Source organism: Myotis yumanensis, unplaced genomic scaffold, assembly GCF_028538775.1.
Source record: "Myotis yumanensis isolate MYYU_CA2020_CCGP unplaced genomic scaffold, mMyoYum1.0.hap1 SCAF_7, whole genome shotgun sequence".
In the NCBI taxonomy this organism is placed as follows: Eukaryota; Metazoa; Chordata; class Mammalia; order Chiroptera; family Vespertilionidae; genus Myotis; species Myotis yumanensis.
Window position 1 is genome coordinate 64,014,929 of NW_027223758.1, and position 15,326 is coordinate 64,030,254.

The 15,326-nt window shown below is 40.2% G+C and overlaps 1 protein-coding gene across 3 annotated transcripts in view; it reads right to left on the reverse strand.

The window, feature by feature from the left end:
* PTPN2 (protein tyrosine phosphatase non-receptor type 2) overlaps positions 1-15,326 on the reverse strand; it is a 69,890-nt gene that overhangs the window by 34,864 nt on the left and 19,700 nt on the right. For all 3 annotated transcript variants that reach the window (XR_011472183.1, XM_070420709.1, XM_070420708.1), the window contains exon 2: positions 13,979-14,069. Coding sequence is in view for 2 of the 3 variants with exons in the window: in XM_070420709.1 (XP_070276810.1) it covers positions 13,979-14,069 (91 nt within the window). In the remaining variant the exon portion in view is untranslated. The remainder of the gene's footprint in view (positions 1-13,978; positions 14,070-15,326) is intronic.

Below are 15,326 nucleotides of genomic sequence, written 5' to 3' on the forward strand. Positions count from 1 at the left end.
CATTGAGCGTCTGCCCCCTGGAGGGGGCAATGGGGGGGACATCTCTAATACACTCAACAATAAATATTTTTTAAAAGGCTTGATGTTAAGACTCGAAAGCATGAAATTCCTAAAAGAAAACACAGGCAGTAAAATATCAGACATTTCTCTTAGGAATATTTTTTCTGATATATCTCTTCAGGCAAGGGAAACAAAAGAAAAAACAAACAGCCGAAACCGGTTTGGCTCAGTGGATAGAGCGTCGGCCTGCAGACTAAAGGGTCCCAGGTTCGATTCCGGTCAAGGGCATGTACCTGGGTTGTGGGCACATCCCCAGTAGGAGATGTGCAAGAGGCAGCTGATCGATGTTTCTCTCTCATCGATGTTTCTAACTCTCTATCTCTCTCCCTTCCTCTCTGTAAAAAATCAATAAAATATATTTTAAAAAAAAGAAAAAAAAAACAAATGGGATTACATTAAACTAAAATGTTTTTTGCACAGCAAATGAAACCATTAATAAAATGAAAAGACAACCTACTGAATGGGAAAAGATATTCACCAAAGAAAAGGGTTAATATCCAAAATTTATAAAGAACTCATATTACTCAACACCAAAAAAAAATAACCAACACAAAAAACAGTCGACCAAAGTATAAATAAAACACAGTAACAGGAATAAAGCACCTGCCTTCCCCAAAGTAAAAGGATCATTTAGATTCCTGGTGCTTACAACCTAATAGGTCTACTTACAAAAATAAAAAAATAAAAACTGGCCTCAAATTGATGAGACTAGATTTCTATAGTACCTATACCATTTTCTTCATCCCTCAATAGGCCTGCATTCAGCTACTGTAATCCCACTTAACTGTTGGAAATACATTGCAAGTCCCCCCAGTGAATACCTGAAACTGTAGCTAGTACTGAACCTTATGTATATTTTTTTCCTATACATACCTATGATAAAATTTAACTTATAAATAAGGCACAGTAAAAAATTAACAATACTACTAATAAAGTAGAACAATTATAACTATATACTGTAATAAAAGTTATGTGAATGTGATGTCTCTCTGAGGGCTACCTGGTGACAAAAGGGTGGAGAGCATCTTCAGTGTGGAGTCACTGGACAAAGGGATGAGCTCTGTCCAAGTGAAATGGAACAGATCGAATTGCATCAAGCTACTCAGGAGGGCGCACAATTTAAAACCTATGAATAGTTTTTTTTCTGGAATTGTCCATTTAATATTTTCAGACTAATATTTGGACCCTAGGTAACTAAAACCTCCAAGTAAAACTGTCCTGAAGGGGGGACTACTGTATATTTAAGTTACTTTTAGCACTAAACTATATTTAATTAAATGCTAAAAAAAATTGAAATACAATTGTAATATTCCAATTTTTTCAAAGATAACTAAAGGTGCATCATTATTTTGGTAGTATTACAGTAGTTCAGGTATATTTCTACAAAGTTTTTAAAAGTAAAAACAATCTCATAGATTTAGAATTTATGCCAATTTAAATATGTTGAGTACAAAACTTTACCTGGTATCATTTGAATGGAAAAAGAAGAAAAGCATAACACAAGCAGAGTAAGCACATGCATAAGAACAGAATTAACATTAATTTAGAAATCTAAATATACAACTGTCAGAAGCAGATAACTGAATTATAAACTGAATACATATTTGACCTTTAACTATGGAGGATAGCATATATTATAAGCTGCTTTCCTCAAAGAAATCAATACTAAATATATATTCTCTTTCCTACTTTTAAACTAAAAAAACTGTTTACATTATGTCCATGTGAAAGAAAATATTATATGGTTTTAGTTTCACACATCAATTTATCTGAGATGTTTCTGCTGGACTGCACCCAAGATCTCTGTAAATATTACATGTCATTTGCCAACAGGAAAAACTTAGATCTTGTTATAGTAAATCACTTATACTAGTGTTCTCGGAAAGATGATGTCAGCAAGCACTTTTTTTAAAGTCACTTTTTTTTAACAGTTTAATCACCCTTTAACTGTTATATTATGTGAGATAGCAAAAAACGTCAGCTACCTAATTAATAAAAAATAAAGTCCATATATCTCCTAGATAACACGTATCAGGAGAATACATACTTTTAATCTCTAAAATTCAAGATTCCCTAAAATATAACACCAAAGGAATGCATTGCCTCATGTTGTAATCACAGAAAGAACACAAACCCCAAAGGTTAATCATATCTATTGCACAACAACAAAAACAATTTGGCCAACAGAAACGGGAAGGTTCTCTCTAGGGTGCTAGGAATTTGGTCATGCTGCATGCCACCATCCCAGACACTCCCACAGCTTTGGAGAGGGAAAGCTCAAAGAAAGACCTTCAGCAGTCTATTTTTAAGTGCTTGACACCCTGCCTTCAGGACTCTGAACTAGAATCTACTGTTATTTTCCCTCTAGCTTTATAATCTACACCAGGTGTCACTCCAATTCATTAAAAACACCAGAATCACACACTGTTAAAACAGAGATCTAGACAAATGTCAGAAGGGAACAGGGTGAAGGAGTGGGGGAACTGGATAAAGGAAGGTGAGGGGATTAACTAAAGAGCATATATGCACAGCCCAAGGACACAGACAATAGTGTGGTGACAGCCAAGGGCAGGGGATGTGGGCCCTGGGGGGAGGTAAACAAGGGTGTGGGGGGAGGAGGGGTATGAAGCACATCTGCAATAGTGTCAACAATAAAAAATTTAAATTAAAAAAAAAGTACATATACTTTTTTTTATGGGGACACCATCTGCTTTTAATTCTTGTCACTGAGTCATGAAGAAATGCAATACCCAATAAAACTGCTACATAAGTTGGATACAAATTAAACAAAGGTCTGATGAAGATTCCGTCACCTCCCACCCTTGAACAGTTATGTTTTCTGAGAAATGGTTTCACCTGTCAAGAAATGACTAAACTCTAGCTGTGGCCTGAGCTGACAATACAGATTTGCTTCCTCTTTCAATACTGTCATAGTAAGTTAAAAAAAAAAAAAAAAAAAAAAAAAACTAACTAAAAAAAACCCCAAACCCTCCAGTTTCACCTAGTGTATAATTACTGTAAGAAATCTCTTTTTGGAAAGTCTATCATGTCAAATAGAATGGAGGATTCACATTCATCATAACTACCCTCAACAGGTTACACCATGGCAGAGATCAAGAATAATTACCATAAAGTGAAAGGAGAAAACCTAAGTTTGTTTGACTTGAGACTACATATTTCCCATACTACATGGCCTCTCTTGGATACATTCAAGTTGGTTCTTTTACCACCCTATACTCATACCCTGAGCTCTTCCTTGGCATCACCTTTCATCCTGTTCTTCACCTCAGGTATGATTTCCACCTTCATCTATGTCACACAAACCTCACATCCTTGAAGATCCAGCCCATGACCTATTTTCTCTTTTCTCTATACAGCCTCTGTGATGGAACCCCCACTGTGATGGCTTAATCTTTTTTTTTTTTAAAAGACCAAATATCAAAAATTTACTTGAAAAATCCCAAACCTGCCAGAAGTGGCACTTTCCAAGCCCTAAGCCGACCCTCCTTACCAAGCTCCAAGGGACAATGATTTCTCCCTACATGCCCCTGACCTCCACACCAAGCTAGCACACCCATACCTCAGGCCATGCTAGAGAACGCCAGTGTTCCCTTCTTCTAGGAGGCATTACAGCCCTGGCCAAAGAGCTGGGTGGTAGTCCTCTGGCATCACAGGAGATGATGGTGGCCAGAGCCCCTTACATAGATTGAGAAGAGATAATGAGGGAAAAGACACCAAATAGGGCTTCCTGAAAAACTGCAACTTACTCCTTATACCAAAAAGTGGCTCCCATATAGAAAATCCTGCTTCCCCAATAGCACAAGAATCCATAAGAAAGAAAAAGACCAATAGCAAGGCTGGGCTAGTCGTATGGCAGAACTTTGGTTTAGAAAAGCTAGGAAGAGTGTGAGCTATGCCCCTCTCTCTTCCTTGTCCAGCTGCCCCAGAGCCTGCTCAGGCACTGGCCCCAAGGGGGAATCTGAAAATAAGCAAAGCAAGGTTGCCTTTGGTTATGAAACTTCTCCATTACAATGGCAAACACAGCCTCCAGAGTCCTACTTGGGCCTACCTGCATGGGGCAGGGTATTCGTTGTGAACCCAATTAAAGCCAATGCATAAGATAAGTAAAAAGGCTTTGAAGACCAAGCCACAAGAAATCCTATTACTACATTTATGAAACTAAAGCTGGGGAGCAGAGTGACAGGAGACACCCCTCACTCCATCCTTAACCTATGTGTCTATGGCCCCAGATGGTGGTCCCTTCTAGGCTGAGGAGGGGGTGGTTTCAGGGCTGGGAAGAAAGGAAGGGATCCCTGAGCAGTAAGTTAGGTCAGGCAAATTCAGGATGATCTGTTCTTTGCATTTAATACTTTCAACACTCATAGAATTTTCAATCAACAAATATATTTTAGGAGCCAAGCAACAGGGACATAAAAACATAATTCGTTTAGAACTTTTTACAAGAAAAAATTATATTAAGTAATAACTCCCAGTACTTTATTGCATTGTGTTGTGGGAAGAAAGCTGACCAACTGATGCCTGCCTGAGTGAGCAGGCCTGGTGAGATGAGTAGGCTTTGCTACATAGGTAAAGGAAAGGATGAATTCCAGAAGAAGGAGCACACATAAAGAGGAATAAAAGAAAATGCCAGATCATGAAGAATTGGCGAATTCAGGAAGGCTAAAGATCTGGGTAGATGAGGGAGGTCCCAAAACATGGTGAGGCCAGGCTCTGAAGGGAGGGCCTTATGTGTTGTGCCACAGGCACAAGCAACCTCAATGAAGCTCTTTTTAAAGGACTGACACAATGTAATTATTTTCTTGTAAAAAGTTCTGAACAACTGATGTTTTATCTTTATGTCACTGTTGCCTAGCTCCTAAAATATATTTGTTGACTGAAAATTCTATGAGTGACTGAAACAGGAGGAAGACAACTTAAAACACTGATGCACTAACAGTTTAATCAAAGGGTGGAGTACTGAACCAAGCAGTGGCAGTGAGAATGAAAAGCATTGCTAATGAACCATTTCCCAGGTAAACACCATCCTGGACTTGCTAGTAAAGCATATGTTGTTTCGGAATCATCCTGTAGGTTCAATCTTTTCCAAATAGGTTAACTGTCTTTGATGACTTCAACTTCTTTCAATCCATCATGATTTCAAGTTCCTAAACTTCATAGAACAATGTCAATTGATTAAATTCTGTAGAAAGAATAGCTGGAAAGTATCATAAATATAGTGTGGAACATGGGTAACTTTTCTCTTTGATAGATTGTATAAAATAAATTTTAGGTTCATATAATCAGTAAGCATCTCACCATTCTCCTAGAAACTCAGAATCTTTCCCTCTAGTAGATAGAGAGTCTAAAAAATTGAGGGTAGAGGGAGTTGAAAGAAAGAATGTTACTTTCCTTACATCCAAAAGTCCATGGACACCATACAATGTAGATAAAATATCTATTAAATATCTTCTATGTTCCAGGCACTGTTTTAGTCACTTGGGACCCATTCATACCCTTGTGGGGCTCACCTTCCTAAAAAGGGAGATAGTAATAAGCAAAACAATTATGTAAATCTAAGTAATAAATGCTATGAGAAAAATAGTCAAGTTGTGCTGGGGAAGTGAGCAGGTTGCCATTGTAAATAGAGTGGTCTCACTGAGACAGTGACATTTAAGCAAAGACTTGGAGGTCAATCATATGGATATTTTGGTTAAGAGTGTTACAAACACATAGAAAAGTGAATGCCGAAAGGTGGGTACATATCTGATGTGTCTGAAGGATACAAAGAATGTGATTTGAGCCCAGTGAACAAAGGGAAGAGCAGCAACCTGCAATTTAGGTTCAGAGAGTTGAGAAATCCTGTACTGATGCATTAGTCTCATTTCATTAGTCTTACCTCCTAAATTTGACTATCAGAGAAAAGGGGTTTTTACTTCCATTTTCTCATAGTACCTAGTACAGTGTCATAACAATTTAGGTTAGTAAATGTTCAAACACTGTTTATATAATGAATTTCAGAAAATTTTCATAACAAATGTTAAGCTGTGGTAGAATTTTGTCAGAATGACAAATCACTATTAAATCATTCTGAAACATAAGCAGGAAATGAAACTGTTAACTGATTTTGAGAGTAAACTAATTCAGCAGGCAGAGAGAGAGAGAGAGAGAGAGAGAGCAGAAAGCTTTAAGACTTTTTAGTATAGATTCTGAAATTCTGTGGTACAGATGAAAGAAAATGGGTGAGGGAAGGCTAAAGGGCCGTAAGATGTGTATTCTGATATCTACTCTGGCTCTACCAGCATATGTGACTACAGACCAGCTATGATTTATATTGAAAAGAATAAGCTACTACTTGAGAAACATTATTAGTATCCAAGCTCCTTAGGCACTACAGCCTGTGATAACTGGGGCTCCTGGGGTCTCAAGTTTTCCTGTCTGTAAGATAAAATGAACAGAAAGGACCAGTCCTCTATTATTTTTACTGACTGACCCTCATTAATACCCTAAAAGTATTGAAAGGAGTTTTAGGGGTAAAATAGGCAGGTTTAGGGAGTTTTCGAAATAAACAGGGTCCATGGGGGAGGAAGACTTGGAGCCCATAGGTGAGGTTTGGAGCTGTCAGAAGGCATACATTCACAGAGAAGAAAAAAAAGGTGCCACAGGATAAGGGGAGAGGAAGACATGCATTCACAGAAGATAGGGAAAAGCCACAGGGCATGGGGAGAGAGAGGAAACAAACTTTCACAGAGGTCAGAGAAATGCTGACAAATGGGAGAAAGAGGAAAACAGATTTTCAGAGGAGATAGAGAATTCTACCACTGAAGGGGGAGGGAAAGAGGGGGCACTGCGTGGGTTTTGAGCTTTGGAGCTGATATTCTACCAACTGGAAGGCAACATCAAGAAACAAAGAACTGCAGCCTTTAGAAACCTTAGAAAAAAGGAGCTTAGTGGGTCCCCCTTTGGGACCCCTTCTCCACGTGGGAGTCTGTACTTGTTTCCAACAAATTTCCACCCTTTTCATCCATCACCCTTTATCTGTGGCTTCATTCTTCAAATCCACCCAGACAAGAACCTGGGAAAGAAACCACCTGCTCAGGAAAAACCACCTGACTCGGTATCAAGTGTAAAACTCCTTGAAAAGTCCTATAATATCTTAAAAATTTACAGGAATTTAAAATTTTTACTTCATTATCTATCTGTATGTATTATAATATATAGACAACCAACCTCTCGCCTCCCCAATTCTGAGTGTATCTGATGGTCCTGTAAGGTGCACCAGGTTTCCCCTGACTTTAAGTACCTTCCCTGCACACACTGTTCCTCCACCCTCCAGTCCCAAGTGCAAGTGCTCTGCAGCAGAGCTTCCCAAGTAATGAGCTGGGCTGCACTAGGGACCTCTGTGAAAAAGATGCTTACTGCCCTGACCGGTTTGGCTCAGTAGAGAGAGAGTGGGCCTGCAGACTGAAGGGTCCCAGGTTCGATTCCAATCAAGGGCATGTAAGTTGGTTGCTGGCACATCCCCAGTGGGGGGTGTGCAGGAGGCAGCTGGTTGATGTTTCTCTCTCATTGATGTTTCTAATTCTCTATCCCTCCCCCTTCCTCTCTGTAAAAAATCAATAAAATATATATATTTTTAAAAAAGATGCTTACTGCTATGGCAACATTTTGATCCACTTAGCCCCTGGGGCGGCAGCAGGCTCCACCCATTTGCAGCCTTCATTGTTAGGGTTAATTACTTTGGAGCTAGAGACCCTGTCATGTTAACCATATAATCCCATTACCTAGCCCAGTGCCCTTGCCCATCAAATTCAGAAACCTAGAAAGCCTCTAGTAAAACCCATAGACCTTATTCCAATATTCTTTTTTACAGGCACTCATTTGTGTGTGTGCAGTTGTTGCAATTTTATCACATACTAGTATGTAGACTCTGTAACCACCACAATCAAGTCCACGTTTTATCACCACAAAGATCCTCTGTGCAACCCCTTTATAATCATGTTCTCCATCTCTACAATTTTATAATTTCAAAAATGGCATAGGAATGAATCACATAGTATGTAAGCATTTGAGATTGGATGTTTTTACTCAGCATGAGTCCTCTGAGATCTATCCAAGTTGTTGCATGTATCAATAGTTCATTCACTGATCGCTGAGTGGTAGCCTATGTTATGAATATACCAGTTTGTTAACCTCTTGCCCACTGAAGGACATCTGAATTGTCTCCAATTTGGGGCTATTACAAATAAATCTGTATGCTTTCTGTGTAGACATAATATTGCAATTCACTGTGATAAACATCCAGGAGTGAGCCCTGGCTGGTGTGGCTCAGCTGAATGTCAACCCATGCATGGAGATATCACTGGTTCGATTCCAGGTTGGGGCACATACCCAGGTTGCAGGCTCAATCCACTGTCATGTGGAGGGCATGCAAGAGGCAGTCTATAAATGTTGCTCTCTCTTTTTCAAAAATAAAAAATGTCCGTGAGTGCAATTGTTGGGTTATATAAGGTAAATCTATGTTTAGTTTTTAAGACACTGCCAAACTATTTTCCAGAGAGGCCACACCATTTTATGTTCTGACTAGCCTTGCATGAGATCCAGTTTCTCTGCTTTCTCAGATCCTTGTATGAATATTGTAGTCCCATTACTTTTCGCTATTCTAGAAGGTGTGTAGTGATCTCTCATTGCCAAGGCTTTAATTTGCATTTCCCTAAAGGTCAAGAATTTTTCCTTAGAGGAGACACCAAGATGGCGGCATAGGAAAACACCTGAAATTGCTGCCTCGCACAACCACTTCAAAAATACAACTAAAAGACAAAACAAACATCATCCAGAACCACAGCAAGGCTGGCTGAGTGGAAATTCTACAACTAGAAGGAAAGAGAAAAGCACACTGAGACTCAGAGGAGGTGCGGAAGTAAAGTGCAGAGGTACGGAGGCTCGAGCACGCACGCGGAAAGGGGCTGGCAACGGAGGACGCCGGTGCCTTTTGCAATCGGGAGCGAAGCACAAGCTCCCAACGGCCCTGACTCCAGTTCCGGGCGAGTCTCTGGGGACCCAGACTCATACAGGGAGAAACTGGACTGTCTGGCAGCGGGCGGAACTTGAGGGCAGCTTTCTCTCAGAGGTGCTTGCAGCAATTACCAGGACACTGAGACCCGGGACCTCTTAGGGCAGGACTGAGGATCAGCCATAGCTGTTTGCTCCGCCCTGTTGATTCCCTGAGACCCCGCCCCACCCAAGCTGTGCGCTGAGGGTTTTGCATATGAATGGGTTGGCCCTTTGAGATCTAAAATTACCTAACAAACTGCAGCTGGGTCAGAAAGACCCAGAACATCCAAAAGAAGGCCCAATGCCCCACAGCAGCTTGCACTGCTTCACAGCTGGGCCTCATCTGGGCACCTCCCAAAACCCAAACAAGGAAGAGGAATCTGCAGATCTCTCCATAGCTCCTGCTGGATAACCTCAGGAAGAGGCTAAATTAGCACCTCCTTAGAGATCCAAGAGCCTGTGTACCCAGTGGTCAGATTGGGACCATCCAGATTACAACTCCTCAGATCCATAAGGGACACACTCGGAGAAGACTCAGTGAGCACCAAAGCCCCACTGAAGCAAGTCTTGCCCCATAAGCGTGTCTTCAGAACAGAAGTTCTCCCACTGTAGACACAGCTGATTCTCACAGCCAATTGGCCTGGAGGTCAATTCCTCCCAGTGATACCTACAACAATCAAGGCTTAACTACAACAAGACTGTGCACACAGCCCACAAAGGGGTGCACCAAGAATGTCCACCCCAGGTAATTGGGGAGACTGAGCCACTGGTCCCTATAGGACACCTAGCACAGAAAGCCACTCTATCAACACAGGGAAGCATAAAAAATGCGGAGACAAAGAAACAGATCACAAATGACAGAAATGGAGGAAAGCAAACTACTGGATATAGAGTTCAAAACCACGGTTATAAGGTTTTTTAAGAATTTTCTAGAAACCGCCGACAAATTTAGTGAGACCCTCAAGGATATGAAAAAGGACCAACCAGAAATTAAGCATACACTGACTGAAATAAAGAATAATATACAGCCGGGACCGGTTTGGCTCAGTGGATGGAGCGTTGGCCTGCGGACTGAAGGGTCCCGGGTTCGATTCCGGTCAAGGGCATGTACCTGGGTTGCAGGCACGTCCCCAGTAGGGGATGTGCAGGAGGCAGCTGATCGATGTTTCTCTCTCATCGATGTTTCTGGCTCTCTATCTCTCTCCCTTCCTCTCTGTGAAAAATCAATAAAATAAAAAAAAAAAAAAAAAAGAATAATATACAGAGATCCAACAGCAGACAAGAGGATCCCAAGAATCAAGTCAAAGATTTGAAATACGAAGAAGTAAAAAACACCCAACCGGAAAAGCAAAAAGAAAAAAGAATCCAAAAATATCAAGATAGTTTAAGGAGCCTCTGGGACAACTTGAAGCGTCCCAACATCCGAATTATAGGGGTGCCAGAAGAGGAGGAGAGCAAGATATTGAAAACCTATTTGAAGAAATAATGACAGAAAACTTCCCCCACCTGGTGAAAGAAATAGACTTACAATAAAATGCCAAGGGCAAAAGACAAAGAGAGAATCTTAAAAGTAGCAAGAGAAAGACAGTCAGTTACCTACATGGGAGTACCCATACGACTGTCAGCTGATTTCTCAACAGAAACTATGCAGGCCAGAAGGGAGTGGCAAGAAATATTCAAAGTGATGAATAGCAAGAACCTACAACCAAGATTACTTTATCCAGCAAAGCTATCATTCAGAATTGAAGGTCAGATAAAGAGCTTCACTGATAAGAAAAAGCTAAAGGAGTTCATCACCACCAAACCAGTATTATATAAAATGCTGAAAGGTATTCTTTAAGAAAAGGAAGAAGAAAAAGGTAAAGATAAAAATTATGAACAACAAATACATATCTATCAACAAATGAATCTAAAAATCAAGTGAATAGAAAATCTGATGAACAGAGTAAACTGGTGAATATAATAGAATCAGGGGCATAGAAAGGGAGGGGACTGACAATTCTCAGGGGGGAAAGGTGTATGGGGGGTGTGGGAAGCGACTGGACAAAAATCGTACACCTGCCGAAACCGGTTTGGCTCAGTGGATAGAGCATCAGCCTGCGGACTGAAAGGTCCCAGGTTCGATTCCGGTCAAGGGCATGTACCTGGGTTGCGGGCACATCCCCAGTGGGAGATGTGCAGGAGGCAGCTGATCCGATGTTTCTCTCTCACCGATGTTTCTAACTCTCTATCTCTCTCCTTCCTCTCTGTAAAAAATCAATAAAATATATTTAAAAATAATAATAAAATCAATAAAAAAAAATTAAAAAAAAAAAATCGTACACCTATGGATGAGGACCGTGGAGGGGTAAGGGCAGAGGGTGGGGTGGGAACTGGGTGGAGGGGAGCTATGGGGGGAAAAAAGAGGAACAACTGTAATAATCTGAACAATAAAGATTTAATTTTAAAAAAAGAAAAGAAAAAAGAGGAACAACTGTAATAATCTGAACAATAAAGATTTATTTTAAAAAAAAGGAGTATTTCCTTAATAATGTTTTTCACATGCTTATGTGCTTATCTACCATCTGTATTCATAATCTTTTACCCATTTCCTAATTGACTGTTTTGTTTTTTTAAAATATATTTTATTGATTTTTTACAGAGAGGAAGGGAGAGGGAGAGGGATACAGAGTTAGAAACATCGATGAGAGAGAAACATTGATAAGCTGCCTCCTGCACACCTCCTACTGGGGATGTGCCCGCAACCAAGGTACATACCCTTGACTGGAATCGAACCCGGAACCCTTCAGTCCGCAGGCTAACGCTCTATCCACTGAGCCAAACCGGTTAGGGCTTGACTGTTTTTAATTGTTCAATTTTGAGAGCTCTGTATATAGTCTAGATATGAGTTCCTGGTGGTTTATAAATATTGTCTCCCAGTCTATCATTGTCTTTTGTCCTCTTAAAAGGTCTTTCACAGACCAAAGGTTTTAATTTGGGCTTAGTCCAATTTATTGATCTCTTTCTTTTCTGGATTGTGCTTTTGGTATCATGTTAAGAACTCCACCTGGCGTTAGGTCCTGAATTTTCTATTTTCTTCAAAACGTTTTATACAGGGGCCCAGCTGGTCTGGCTCCGTGGTTGAGTGTAGACATATGAACCAGGAGTCACAGTTCAATTCCCAGTCAGAGCATTTGCCCAGGTATAGGCTCAGTCCCCAGTGTCGGGTATGCAGGAAGCAGAAGATCAATGATTCTCTCTCATCACTGATGTTTCTATCTTTCTATCCCTTTCTTTCTGAAATCAATAAAAATATGTAAGTTTTATCCAGGGATAGGCAAAAGTAGGTTTATAGTTGTGAGTATGTGGAACACAGAGTTTCTTATATGACTGCTTAATTATTTGTACAACTGCAAACCTACTTTTGCCCACCCCTATACTTTACAGTTTACGACCAACTTTAAAATGTTTTTATTTATTTTTAGAGAGAGAGGAAAGAAGAGGGAGAGAGACAGAACATCGATGAGAGATAAACATCAACAGATGAGAGAGGAACATCAACATAGATCGGCTACCGCCTACACGGTCCCCACCAGGGATCGAGACTATAACCTAGGCAGGTGCCCTGACCAGGAATCGAACCAATGACATCCTGGTACATGGGTTGATGCTCAACCACTGAGCAACACTGGCCAGGCACTTTTAAGTTAATTCTTATGGTGTGAGATTCATTTTTCCCCTCTAGATGTCCAAATACTCCAGTACCAACTGTTGAAAAGATTATCCTTCAATTAAATTGCTTGGCACCTGCCAAAAATCAGTTCACCAAATTATGAGTCTTATTTTTGGGTTCTCTATTCTGTTTAACCAATCTACGCTTCTATTCTTCTACCAACACCTTATCTTGATAACTGTAGTTATAAATGCAGGTAACCCTGGAAGAATGCTGAAGTTAGAGGCACTGACCCCCCGCCAGCCCCCCACAGAGAGAGAGACATATCAATTGGTTGCCTCCTGCACACATCCTGACCAGGGCAGTTGTTTTAAAAGTTTTCCACAAAAAATATACACTACTTTTGTAGTTTGAGGGGAAAGAAACTACACCAATAAATATTTTAAGTAATACCAATAAAGTATACGAAATAATATGAAAAGGAAGTATACATGTGTATACACATACACACAATAAGGTTACAATTATTTTAAAGAAAGAAAAATTATGCTTAAGAAAAAAAGATTGGTAGGAGATACATCAAAATAATTGTGGCTGTGTGGATGAAATAATTATGGGCAATTTTCCCTCTAAGAACATGTATTATGTTAATATTAAAAAAATTACTTGCCGAAACCGGTTTGGCTCAGTGGATAGAGCATCGGCCTGCGGACTGAAGGGTCCCAGGTTCAATTCCGGTCAAGGGCATGTACATGGGTTGCGGGCACATCCCCAGTGGGAGATGTGCAGGAGGCAGCTGATCGATGTTTCTCTCTCATTGATGTTTCTAACTCTCTCTCTCCCTTCCTCTCTGTAAAAATCAATAAAATATATTAAAAAAAAAAAAATTACTGCCCATCCGGTGTGGCTCAGTGGTTCAGTGTTGAGCCAGGACTAAGAGGTCACTGGTTTGATTCCTGGTCAGTGCACATGGTGGGGTTGCAGGCTCAATCCCCAGTAGGGGGTGTGCAGTAGGCAGCCAATTGATGTCTCTCATTGATGTTTCTAATCTCTCTATCCCTCTCCCTTCCTCTTTCTTTAAAAATCAATAAAAATATATATATCTTAAAAATTACTGTACTTATCAACCCTGACCAAACCTTCTTTTTCACTGGTTCCTGCCTCCTGAAACAAACCAACAAACATAAATATGCACAGAAACCCACAGATACTTACATGGGCTTACATCTCTGTATCTGTTTCGATTTCTGTTTTCTGGAAACTTGGCCACTCTATGAGGATAGTCATGGGACTCATTTCGAATTTCCTTAAAATAACAAAAATATATTTTAATATTCTTCTTAAATTTTATATAGCAAAACAGATACTTTCCCAGCCAGGACAAAATAACACTTATTGAACACTTGTAATATGCCAAGTACTATGCAAAACTCACTATATACATTATCTCATTCAATTCTCACAATACCAATGCAAGGGATGATTTGAGAGGTTAAACGACCCACTAAGGGTCCCAAAGCTAGTAAGTGGCAGACCCAAGGACTGAACCAAGGTCCTTCAGGCACCAAAGTCTTTGCTCTTGATATATTTATTTACTGTCATGCTATATTCAACACCTATAAGGCAACATTAAACATTTTATGTCACACAGAATTAATGCACTGAGGTACCTAAGATTACATGATATTCAAATTTCTGACTAAACTCTCTTAATATTATCTATCTATATTTCAAAGTTTCTATCTTAAAATTGTAAACTATTTTTTATCTTCATGTCATACAACTTTAACTTTATTTTGAGTCCAGAAATAGCCTCAAATTTTATTTCTGGAGCCATAAATGATTAGCAACAACCACTAGGCCTGAGGCACATTTTAGGACCCTTGTGGTTTTCTGTATTCTACTATGGAAGAAATTCTGTAAGGTTATGCCTGCATTAGGGGCAGCTACTTGTATTCAACATCAGTTCTTTTCTTTCATATGAAATACTAGAAGCCTGGTACATGAAATTCGTGCACGAGGGGGGTGCTCAGCCCACCCAGCCTGTGCCCTCTCGCAGTCTGGGAGCCCTTGAGGGTTGTCCTACTGACGGCTTAGGCCTGCTCCCCATGGGCAGTCAGGCATCAGCACTACCATGGAGGCGGGAGAGGCTCCTGCCACCACCGCTGCACTCGCCAGCTATGAGCCCAGCTTCTGGCTGAGCGGCACTCCCCCTGTGGGAGTGCACTGACCACCAGGGGGCAGCTCCTGTGTTGAACGTCTGCCCCCCTAGTTTGATCAGTTTGCATATTAGCCTTTTATTATATAGGATAATTCTAAGAATTCAGGTAAAAACAGAAACATACCAAAAAAAAGTATGCATTAACAGCAAAATTTAATTTGGGCCTTTTTTTTCCACACTAACACATGTGAGAAAAAGCATTTTAAAAGTCAGACACCAGATAGTTCTAGAAATTAAACACAAATAAATTATTCAAGTAATTTCTTGATGAACATCCTTACTCTGGGTTCCCTTGCCTGCCCGACCACTACCAGCTCTAAAACAGTTAACTTTTTAGTTCAT